Below are 12,246 nucleotides of genomic sequence, written 5' to 3'. Positions count from 1 at the left end.
GCAGCTCCTCCAACCACACACCACACACCACACACACACACACACACAAAGAGAAAAGACAGAGACATGTGAAGATAACGTTGCATTTAGTAATTGTTGATGGGAACTTGTACAGGTGAATGAGGCCATCATTAGGCTAAAAACTAAATAAACCTATCAGTGTTCTAGCAGAAACTTTTGGAGTGGCCAAATCAATAATCAATCAAGAAGGCACTGGTGAGCTCAGCAACACCAAAAGGACTGGAAGACCTTAAAAGACAAGTGGAGGATCACAGAACAATGAAGAAAAGTCCTACACATCTAACCAGTCAAGATCAGAGGGCAGAGGGACATCGTCACAGTCTACAACCAACACATGCCTTCATGAATATAAACACAGAGTTTACCTCAAAACACAAACCACTAGTGAGAAAGGAAGAAAATGTACCGGGTCACTAGTGGTTATATATCACAATAGTGATTATGTGTAATTAACATTAACAATGTAGCAATGTATTAACAATGCATCAGGTACAGCCTGTATCACCAGTACCTCAGGTACAGCCTGTATCACCAGTACCTCACGTACAGCCTGTATCACCAGTACCTCAGGTACAGCCTGTATCACCAGTACCTCAGGTACAGCCTGTATCACCAGTACCTCAGGTACAGCCTGTATCACCAGTACCTCAGGTACAGCCTGTATCACCAGTACCTCACGTACAGCCTGTATCACCAGTACCTCAGGTACAGCCTGTATCACCAGTACCTCAGGTACAGCCTGTATCACCAGTACCTCAGGTACAGCCTGTATCACCAGTACCTCACGTACAGCCTGTATCACCAGTACCTCACGTACAGCCTGTATCACCAGTACCTCAGGTACAGCCTGTATCACCAGTACCTCAGGTACAGCCTGTATCACCAGTACCTCAGGTACAGCCTGTATCACCAGTACCTCGGGTACAGCCTGTATCACCAGTACCTCGGGTACAGCCTGTATCACCAGTACCTCGGGTACAGCCTGTATCACCAGTACCTCGGGTACAGCCTGTATCACCAGTACCTCGGGTACAGCCTGTATCACCAGTACCTCACGTACAGCCTGTATCACCAGTACCTCACGTACAGCCTGTATCACCAGTACCTCACGTACAGCCTGTATCACCAGTACCTCACGTACAGCCTGTATCACCAGTACCTCACGTACAGCCTGTATCACCAGTACCTCACGTACAGCCTGTATCACCAGTACCTCACGTACAGCCTGTATCACCAGTACCTCACGTACAGCCTGTATCACCAGTACCTCACGTACAGCCTGTATCACCAGTACCTCACGTACAGCCTGTATCACCAGTACCTCACGTACAGCCTGTATCACCAGTACCTCACGTACAGCCTGTATCACCAGTACCTCACGTACAGCCTGTATCACCAGTACCTCAGGTACAGCCTGTATCACCAGTACCTCCTGCATCTTGTGTATCCCTTGTCTGATGATCATATATAGCTTGTAACTTGTGCAGCCTGCATCTCATGAGCATCTTGTGACTTAATATACAGCTTGTGTGACCTGTAACTCATTTGTGTCCTTCCCGTGAGTTTTGTGTGTACTGGGTCTCATGTGTAGCCCGTGTATCTGGTGGTTCATGTGCAGATCACATGCAGCCTGTGTCTCATGTATATCTTGTGTAGTCTGTGTCTCATGTATATCTTGTGTAGTCTGTGTCTCATGTATATCTTGTGCAGCATGTGTTTATTGTGTAGTCTGTGTCTCACGTGCAGCCTGCATATCACATGTAGGCTGAGGCTCATGTGAAACCAGTGTATCTTGGGTATTGAGTGTATTCTGTATAGACTGTGACTCATGTAGCCTGCATCCTGTGTAAGATGTGTAGGCTGTAATTCTGTAGCCTATGCCTCATTTGTATCCTTGGAATTCTATGTATCCTGTCCGTCATGTGCGGCCTGCCCGTCATGTGCGGCCTGCGGGTCACGTGTGGCCTGTGTGGCCTGCGTGTCACGTGTGGCCTGTGTGGCCTGCGTGTCACGTGTGGCCTGTGTGGCCTGCGTGTCACGTGTGGCCTGTGTGGCCTGCGTGTCACGTGTGGCCTGTGTGGCCTGCGTGTCACGTGTGGCCTGTGTGGCCTGCGTGTCACGTGTGGCCTGTGTGGCCTGCGTGTCACGTGCGGCCTGCGGGTCACGCGTGGCCTGTGCGGCCTGCGGGTCACGCGTGGCCTGTGCGGCCTGCGGGTCACGCGTGGCCTGTGCGGCCTGCGGGTCACGCGTGGCCTGTGCGGCCTGCGGGTCACGCGTGGCCTGTGCGGCCTGCGGGTCACGCGTGGCCTGTGCGGCCTGCGGGTCACGCGTGGCCTGTGCGGCCTGCGGGTCACGCGTGGCCTGTGCGGCCTGCGGGTCACGCGTGGCCTGTGCGGCCTGCGGGTCACGCGCGGCCTGTGCGGCCCGCGGGTCACGCGTGGCCTGCGGCCTGCGGGTCACGCGCGTGGCCTGTGCGGCCTGCGGGTCACGCGCGGCCTGTGGGGCCTGCGGGTCACGCGTGGCCTGTGCGGCCTGCGGGTCACGGCGTGGCCTGTGCGGCCTGCGGTCACGCGCGTGGCCTGTGCGGCCTGCGGGTCACGCGTGGCCTGTGCGGCCTGCGGGTCACGCGTGGCCTGTGCGGCCTGCGGGTCACGCGTGGCCTGTGCGGCCTGCGGGTCACGCGCGGCCTGCGGGTCACGCGCGGCCTGTGCGACCTGCGGGTCACGTGCGGCCTGCGGGTCACGTGCGGCCCGTGCGGCCTGCGGGTCACGTGTGTATCCGATGTCTCATGTACAGAGTGAAGCTCATGTGCAGTCTGTATCTCACATGCAACCTGTGTCTCATGTGTAGCCGCATCTTATGTGTACCCTGTGCATCTCATGTAGATCAGTATATTAATCTCATTAGATCTCAAACTCATTAGATCAGTATATTAATTAGATCACTGGTCAGTCATTAGATCAGTATATTAATTAGATCACTGGTCAGTCATTAGATCAGTATATTAATTAGATCACTGGTCAGTCATTAGATCAGTATATTAATTAGATCACTGGTCAGTCATTAGATCAGTATATTAATTAGATCACTGGTCAGTCATTAGATCAGTATATTAATTAGATCACTGGTCAGTCATTAGATCAGTATATTAATTAGATCACTGGTCAGTCATTAGATCAGTATATTAATTAGATCACTGGTCAGTCATTAGATCAGTATATTAATTAGATCACTGGTCAGTCATTAGACAAGGATCGGAAATGCTGAAATGTTTATAGCTAAGTGCGCTGACCTGCAGCTTGTATTGACTCACCTGAGCATGGAAATTTGCCATGGTGGTCGTTTCAATGTCTTTCTTGCCAAGGATCTCCATCTTTACAGGGGAATTGGAGAACTTGGAAGAAAAATATTCCAGGAAGTCAGGGAGGTAGGAGGCCGCTCCATGGACGATGCCCATGACATAGTGCGCTGCTCCGTCAGGGTCCTCACAGAACGCTAGTGTCACAAATTCATGAGCGAACCTCTGCATCTCCTCCGGTGAGAGAACAGCAAGCTCACGGCTATAGGCATGCAGGACCAGGGCACCGCCGTTTGGCTGCTGCTCCACATGCACAAAACGCCCAAACTCCAAACCGTCTATCCCCGGGAGCCGAGAATGGAGCTGGGAAGTTTTCCCACTGCTTGCTGTACTAGTGTCCCCGGTTCCAGAGCTGGACTTGAAGCAGCTGCTTTTCTCCTGTTTGACAGGGGCAGCAGCAGAGGAGGAGAGTGGGAGGGTTTTACAGACAGGGAAGGGGGATTTGAATTCTGTCTCTGATTTGGACAGCATTCCTGGGAGTTCCGGGTTGAGCAGAGCTGAATACAGCGTTTGACTCGACTTGCTGTACATCTTGGGCCGCTTCCGTCTCTCTGCCTCTTTGTGTTTCTTTTTCTTTTTCTTCTTAGCCTTTTTGAGCAGCAGCTCCTCTGCGTTTGCCTTCGGTTTCTCCGTATCAACTAGAAGAAGAGGGACAGGAGCATTAACCCGTGAGGTCACAGATGCAATAACAGTTGAAATGAAACAGGAAACTCAAACTGTCTGTACTAGGTTTGTGAGATATTTTTAGTTCCCTGACAGTTTCCTGTGATTTGCCTTTCTAAATGATCTCAATAAATGATTTAATCATCCTGAGCAGTAGGGGAGGTGTTGTTATAGGTGTTATAATATCGTAAAACAATATTATCAGCTGCAGCAATCGTGAAATCTTCATTGTGGAGTAATGAGCAGTAAACAGTTCTCAACTGAAACAACTGAAACGGGTTTTTAAAGGCGTTGCTGAGAGTGGAAACCTACACCACAATGAAGTCCTCTCATTGTTCTTAAGATGGAACATAAGTCCATCTAGGCAAGCTTTTAAAAATCCACTGAATCTTAAGTATAGTAAAAATAAGCTTTTCCTGAGCTGTAGGTTTCCATTTTCAGTAAACACATGTGTGTTCCTCTTAGCACTGCTCCTGTTTCCAGGTCTTTACTCTCACAGTGTTTTGCAATCTGTGACTACAACTACAGTCATAGGGTATGTAAGAACACTAGCAAATCTCCTTCTAGCAAGCTAGTGAAAGGCTTCGACCCATATGCTTCTTCATAAACACGCTACAATGAGGGGAAGATAATAGCTGTTAACAGAAAGGAACACCGACGTTCACCCACACAGTTCACTGCAAAGTCACTTGTGTTGTTGCTAATGAGGATCTTCAGTTTCTACTTTTCTACTTTCTAAACATTTGTATTACATTACTGTGTGATGTTGAACAATTCATCAGTCTCTCTTCTTTTTTTTTTTTTACTTCATGCTATAAAGAGAACACTGCTAATACATATTAGCTAGGCTGTTAGCATGTAAAATTGCTTCTAGTTACTATTTTAATATGTCTTGTTAGTGCCTTTCTCTCCCACACATCAGACTGTGGATCCTGGGATTCTGTAGCTGCTGTGTTTAAAGAGCAATGACACAGGGGGTTTTTGGGTTCAGCTAGCTGATCTGGTGTGAAGTGTCTGCTACACAACCTTGTGTGGGTGGATAGGGTGAAATAGTTGTGACATGGGTTTGTTAAGCATCTTGAGGTCAGCCTGAGCTGGGGAGCTGGAGGACCCGTTACATTTTGAGGGTGCTGTACACAGAAGGACACAGCAGTGCTGAGAATATTTCTTCTGTTGTTTTTGGAAATGTTCTGTCTTATAGCAAACACTCATTGTGATGTGGTGCTCTGAAGGACAGGTCGCTGTCTCACTGCAGTGACTAACCTGGAATAATGCTGCTGGGTAACACCGTAATATAGAAACATGTTACATCACTGAATACACACAGCCCAATAATGATTACATTCAACATGATAAAGGAACAATAACTGAAACTTTATAATGTGAAAACAGTGTGTGTGTGTGTGTGTGTGTGCCATTCAGGCTCTTAACAGTGTATAACATAACAAAAGGCATGCATTAGAACGAGTCCAATTAAAACACGGCTAATTAAACATTAACGCTCTGGCCAAGCAGTCTCTGGTGTGCAGGGTTGCCAGATATCAGCAATTATATACAACTCCACTTACAATCACTGAAACTATTCAGATTAAGTGTTGAAAGTGCAAAGCAGTTAACCCTGCTGTGACATTCAGGTGGGTGTGTCTGCAGTCTCAAAGAGCTCTTTAGCAGAAACATATTTCTGAATCCTGTGTCTTGCTCTACAGTGATCTCATATCTGCAGCTGGACAATCACCACACTGACTCCTTAAACCTGCACTGATTCAGCTGGGAAACACTGTCTTAAAGCAGCAGCACACAGAGCGTGACTGTGTGTGTGTGTGTGTGTGAGAGAGTGTGAGAGAGAGAGGCTGTGATCGTGTAATGGTATTAGATTAATGGGAAGACACTCTTCTCAGAAAGGGAGGCTCTGCTCCTGAAGTGCTGCGCTCATTATTGTTTAACACACACTTTATGCCAAAGGTATATAATGTTAATACAACATAATGTCCTGGATAATACCTGTATAATTTTAAAGATACTTTAGAGCTCAAAGGAAACAAGCTTGACCAATACAACACATCACAACACAGGTTTATTTCAGCTGGAGGAAAGACACCTGCATGAATCATCAGAAAGCCTAGCTGATGTGAGGGAAGGCCTGTGGGCCAACGCTAAATGACAGGATTTGTAACTTGGATGTTACAGGAGAAAAAGCAGGCAGTGGAATGACATTACTGCCACCTTTACTTGGTCAGGGGCATGATGCTCATCTGAAGTGTCCAGGTCAGAAATTAGACCAATATGATGACATTTATGACAGAAAGCTTTACAGGAAATACACAAGAAAGCTTGGCTAATATCTGCATCAGTAAAGCCACTGTATCACCTATAGCAGAAACTACATTTGCTACCAATACTCAAGCTTTTAACACGTGAAGGGTTTATTAACAAAGCAATAGTCTGATCGTTAAATTCAGGTCAATTAACCAACAGCTTAATTAGCTAGCCTGATAATTCCACTTTCTATGCTTTGACTGCAAAGCTTTAACCTCAACACCACAGCATTCTCTGGTGTGTGGAAGTAATGAAAAGAAAATGCCAGGCAACAGAACAACAATCCTAAGCTACTCATCAGAGTGGACCATCTCTACATGTTTCATTATACATCAAGTCTGAATCTTACACACACACACACACACACACACACACTCTGATTACTATACCTTTATAGGCTGAATACTTTCATCTACTCAAAAATTAAAATACATTTTCAGGGAATGTTTAATGATGCTGTACTGAAAGTGTATGGTAAGACCCCTACAGGATACAGATGTGCAACAGCTGTTGGAGACATCCCTGAAGTCTGCAGTTAAAGGTAATTAAAGGTAATGAGCATAGAGCAGAGGAAACTGCTTATGCCACCAACAAATACCAACTTCGTGTCACCAATAAAATAAATGAATAAATATTACACCTTCACACAAAAGACCTTGCCTAAGGACACGCAGCTCAAGCTTTCACACCTGTACACACTTCCTGTGTTAAATCACTTACAATAACTACTTTACTTTAGTGCAGCCTTCCACCAGCTTCTCACTGTCCTCTGCTGGACTCAGCTCGTGGTGTGACTCTGTCAGGTTTGTTGACCTCATGTTCAGGCACATTTTTATTTTTTTTTTGGTTCGGTCCACTAACTGTCTGAGGAATAGGCTTTGTGGTGGTCACTCAAATACTTTAACTTTGTTGCCTTTAATCCATTTTCTAAACCAGCTGTGACCAAGTGTTAATACTCTGGCTGACACCTTGATTTCTTTTGTATGTCTAGATAATCCTCCTTCATCATTTCCGGTGTACATCTGCACAGTCTGGGAAGAGGTACGAGCTTGTGACTTCCATAACATCCTTACAGCCCTTGGTGATGTGGGTCTTAATGGTGATGCACATATTTTGGTTCCTGATGCGTCCTCCAGCTCCTTTAGCAGTTCCTTCGTTGCTATTGAGGGGTTCAGTCAGACCGAAGCTCACCTTCATCCCTGAAAGTTAATTTGTGATCCTTTCCTGAATGATTTCCTCACATCCTCAGTCTGTATGTTCTCAAGAGCAATGTCAAAAGGGCACTGCCTCTAAAGCTAGGTTCTTTTACAGCCACAGGTGTGTTCCCATTTATCTCCTAACTAAGACAACTGTCAATCAGAAGCTTCTAAAAATCAATAAACCAATTTCTGTAATCTTGTAGACACCGTAATTGACTCGTGTGTGAAAAATCTGAGACTGAATAACTTTAGCCCGGGTGTATGTAAACTTTTGGCCTCTACTGTATGACCGATCACCGGTCAGTAACTCACCTTTCTGTGGCAGCTTCACTTCCCCGTTCTCTCGTTTGATTTCATTCATCAGTTTGTGTTTTTTCTTCTCCTTCTCTTTCGTCTGTTCCTTGTCTTTATCCCTTTCTTTTTTCTTTTCCTTCTCCCGGACTCGTTCCTTCTCTCTCTCTCTCTCCTTCAGTTTGTCCTTGATGATGTGCTCTGGAAAAGGAAAAAAAATGAATTTGGTAAACTAATTTCTAAAAAGAGGAGAAACAGGCACTATGAGCTTCAACAAAACTCTCAGAACCAAGCGGTTTGTCTGTATCTCATGTGTGTTGATGAATCAGCCCATCAGCCATGTGAACGCATCGCTAATCTGATTTGGGTGACTCCCACAAAACTCCAGAAAAGGCTAAATTTTAGGATTTCGACTAAACAGCTAAGAAAGCCTGCCAGAGATAGACACAAAGGTAATTCAGACTTATGTTTATCCCAGTATATATAAATATAAAGGTCTGAGACTGAGCGTAGTGCACTGTGCTTTCCTCAGTAGAGGTGTCTGTCATACGGAAGCTGATATTGGTTTGCAGCAAACAGCACACTTCAGCTGGACACATACCAGGTCAGTCACTCAGCACTGGATCTGATGAAGTGTTAATAAATAAAGTGTTGCACAGCATTAAAGGAAGCTGTTGTGTAACACTGAGCTAGCGTTACACACCATCCTTTACAGTGCATCCTCCTTCACACAGACACATTTACTTCTTAAGCGAGTAACTCGAAACTTCTTTTTTCATGGTAAAAATTTCTTTCATTAAAACCAGTGATATGAAACTCAAAAAAAATAAATAAATGAAAATGCAGTGACTAATGATTTGAAGATCAACAGAGTTTAGATTTTCATCTTATAGAAGTGACACACACTCAGGAGCAGAAGAAGGTTACAAACATTTTCCCAAAACACAGCATTTCAATTTCTTATATACAGCCCTCTGAACGACTTATGAATAAATCCATTCAGATACAGCTTAATAAATACGACCTGCTGAGAAAAACCTGAACTTTAGCTACGCCTCTAGAGGCAGATTCGGGTAAATCAAAGAAGTCGGATTAATAAAAAAGCTAAATTCTCTAGAAGGACCAGAAAGGTCAGGTACATGTAACTGTGAGGATCTGGAGGTCAGAGACCTCCATTTAGACCGACTGCAGCCCAGAAACGTTCAATAAAAAGGTTCACTGACATTCAGACAAATACAGAGCAGTAGATGTGGGACGACTAAAAAACAGCGTCAGGAATCACAGACCGAGTCCAAACACTGTGAGGGCTAATAAAGGCAGAGGAGTTAAATGCGTGTTGAAACGTGTGTGAGGTGTCTGCAGCTTTATGATGAACAAAAATAAAGTGTTGTATTTTCTAATACAGGTTTCCTTTTCTCCAGTTTTGTCTCCTACAGGATCTTTTTATACCCTGCTCTATGACTTCAAAACAACAAACCATCTTTTTATGATTCATCTGAGCTTCTCGTCTGAGCTGCTGAACGAATAAAGCTGTGAACGTCTTCTCTCTCAAAACATCAACACAGAGGTAAATGAAGAAAATGAAGCTTATCCAACAAGTATTTCTTCAGCACATGCATATTTTGTCACATACTCGCAGCAAATATCTTTATTTACAGTTTATTAGTTACAGTTAATAACCTGTTACGTTTATTAACAGTCCACACCTTGGTGTTGCAGCGTTCCTGACCTTGTTAACATCATCCATCTGTGACTGGGAGAAGAGTGGATTTAAAGATTAGTTTTATTGAAGTGCTTCGATACGAGAGCGGCTCACACGACTGAGCGCAGGCCAGTTACACACTCCACAAGAGCCTTCAGTGACAATTTACAGGTTTGTAATTAATCATTCAGGGTTCATTTTCCCCCTTTAGAAAACAAAACTTATGCCTTGTTTCTTCCATTTAATATTCCTACAGTGAAACTAAACATGTGCATGGATGTGTGTCTCCTGTGTGGAGTGAGTCAGTAACATCAGGGCTGGATCACGTGACACTGCACACAACACTGTGACGCGGTTCAACATCCTGCAGCTCGAGACAAAGTCAAAAGTTTTAACCAACAATTAAGATAAAAAATAAGTTATACAATGATACTGTTATGTTATTTTAACATTAATATAAATACTACACTTCACACAGCTGCTTTGGGTCTGTAATGATGTCGGTCTACTGCATCAGTTAATATGAAGCTCTTGAAACGACACATCTGGATTTTCAACACGCTGCAGAATAAAGAAGGTTATTTCTGAGGTGTAACAAACATTTAAAGTTCATCAGCCCAACACTCCCTCCTCTGTGTTTCAGATCAGGAGATGCTACAGGGGTTTAAAAACAACAAAAACGCTGCTCCCGAGCACGCACTGTGTCTCTTTCACTTTTAAGAAGGCACTGCAGTGTGTGTGTGTATGTGTGTCATTCATATCCACAAACACGATTACAAAACACGCCCGAGCTACACAGACCAGTGAGACTCTAATAGCTGAATGAGAAATAATGCATTCAGCTCTTCAGACACACCCCCTCAAGTCGCACCATCAGGGCTGAGGTTCTGAATCAACCAATCAGAAATATCTGGACACCACAGGAAACTGATTTCCAATGCCAAGGTGTAGGAAAAAGAAAAATGTGACTCAAAACTTTGAGTGACATTTTCTGTATGGTTTTCCAGTTGCGGTAGAAGTTTTGCTGAAATCTGGCAACCCTGAACACCAGCCCACATTAGCCTGCATGATCCACACCAACTCTGACTTTAAGGTTCAGTTCATTGAACTTAATCATGCATGAATGTTTAATCAATAAATTATTAAAATATTCCTTCAGCACTGTGTCAAAAATATAGTTTAGTCACACCATTGTGTCTTGTCTAATTGGGAATTTTGTGTATGATGACATACTTTATCTCTAGAATACAGACACATGCAGTGGTATTCATTCACCAGGAAATCCTCAGTGTGTAAAATGAACAGTGGAAATCCTTCAGAGTCTGGGAGGAAACCTGAAGGTCCTTTTCACTAAAAGCCAGAATGCTTAATACCATATCTACAGAGATGGCTGGCACAAAAACAACAGATTCAATTACATTTAAGTAAACTGATGCTGTGTTTAAAGTAAATCTCAGCTGCGTTATTGACGAGAGTGATCATCTTGTGTGTGATGATGCGTCTCTGAGCCCTACGAAGTTTGCCACGGCCTAAACCATCACACAGCATTGTGCTTCTGTCCTGGATTGTGTGTTAAACATTGAATTAGGATTATAAATGTCATTTTAAAGCAAAGTCACAGACATCATTTCAGCACACATCAGTGATCTGCAAATCATGCAGCAGCTGACTTACTACTTAAAGAACAATGTAGTTAGAGGTGTAAATGCATTAAGAGTAAACTCAATATTATTAAATAGATCAAACTTTTATACAAATGTAAATAGCTACATCTCTCCATACCGCTTCTGATAACCAACCCCACTTTATATCATAACACACGTGTTTACTGAACTTCTGTGAGTTTACAAAAAGAATCACAGTGTACACAGCGATCATGCTCAACATGTAGAACAACCGAATGGAGGAAAACTGTCCGGATTTATGAGCTGATATACAGCACACATGATCACAGCAGATATCTGGAGATAGATTAAAGGACCAGTGTGAATGTGTACAGTTAAAGTGACCTCAGGATACACTCCAAGCTGTGTGACCGGACCGGGTGTGAAAGGGTCTGAATTAACATGTGAGATTGTTTGTTTTTTAAAAATATGAACTAAACAGGATTGCTGTTAGTCAAATATACTGTATGATTAAAAATCAGCTTTATTCATGTGAGAGTGCACTTAAAGCTTGTTATAACCTCGTTATAATCATGTACTTTACATCAAACCTGTATGTAAATATGTATACACAGAGTGCCATCTAAATCATGTAAGATGTAAATAAAACACACTTGACATTTTAATATAATGTGTGAAGTATATTGTCATGTTCATGTGTAGTGACACAGTAGTTAAAGGGCAGATCTCCCAGCAGCTCAGGTGTTGAAGTCACCCCAGGATCTCTCAGTAAACACTAATGTCTCTCTCCTGTGTTACAGGACTCACCCCGCAGGTACAGTCTGAACAACACAGGGCAAAAAATAAATCAGTAAAAAGCAGATTAAATGAAATGTTCCTACTTTAGATTCTGTCTCTTATGTACACACACGTTCCTACGAGCCATACCGTGTTGTTCTGCTCACACTGCGGCCATCACTTACTAACGAGAGCAATCCACATGCTAGCTTTAGCCACATGGCTAACTGACTAGCTTAGCCACGCAGGCTAGCGAGTGAATGTTTGTCACCCCGCACTTTCTTAGGTAGAGAA

The 12,246-nt window shown here is 44.0% G+C and overlaps 1 protein-coding gene and 1 long non-coding RNA gene across 2 annotated transcripts in view; one reads left to right on the top strand and one right to left on the bottom strand.

Moving 5' to 3' along the window:
* LOC131370155 (lysine-specific demethylase RSBN1L-like) overlaps window positions 1–12,246 on the bottom strand; it is a 29,170-nt gene that overhangs the window by 16,256 nt on the left and 668 nt on the right. The window contains exons 2-3 of the mRNA XM_058417278.1: window positions 7,870–8,049; window positions 3,335–4,017 (exon numbers count right to left, since the gene is read on the bottom strand). Of these exons, the coding sequence (XP_058273261.1) occupies window positions 3,335–4,017; window positions 7,870–8,049 (863 nt within the window). The remainder of the gene's footprint in view (window positions 1–3,334; window positions 4,018–7,869; window positions 8,050–12,246) is intronic.
* On the top strand, window positions 9,274–11,710 carry LOC131370156 (uncharacterized). The gene is made up of 3 exons (XR_009207387.1): window positions 9,274–9,415; window positions 9,568–9,721; window positions 9,807–11,710. It is a non-coding gene; the product is annotated as an uncharacterized LOC131370156 (long non-coding RNA).

Source organism: Hemibagrus wyckioides, linkage group LG19 (assembly GCF_019097595.1).
Source record: "Hemibagrus wyckioides isolate EC202008001 linkage group LG19, SWU_Hwy_1.0, whole genome shotgun sequence".
Taxonomy (NCBI): Eukaryota; Metazoa; Chordata; class Actinopteri; order Siluriformes; family Bagridae; genus Hemibagrus; species Hemibagrus wyckioides.
Note: the sequence above shows the minus strand (reverse complement) of the source record. Positions and strands in the feature narration are given on the sequence as shown.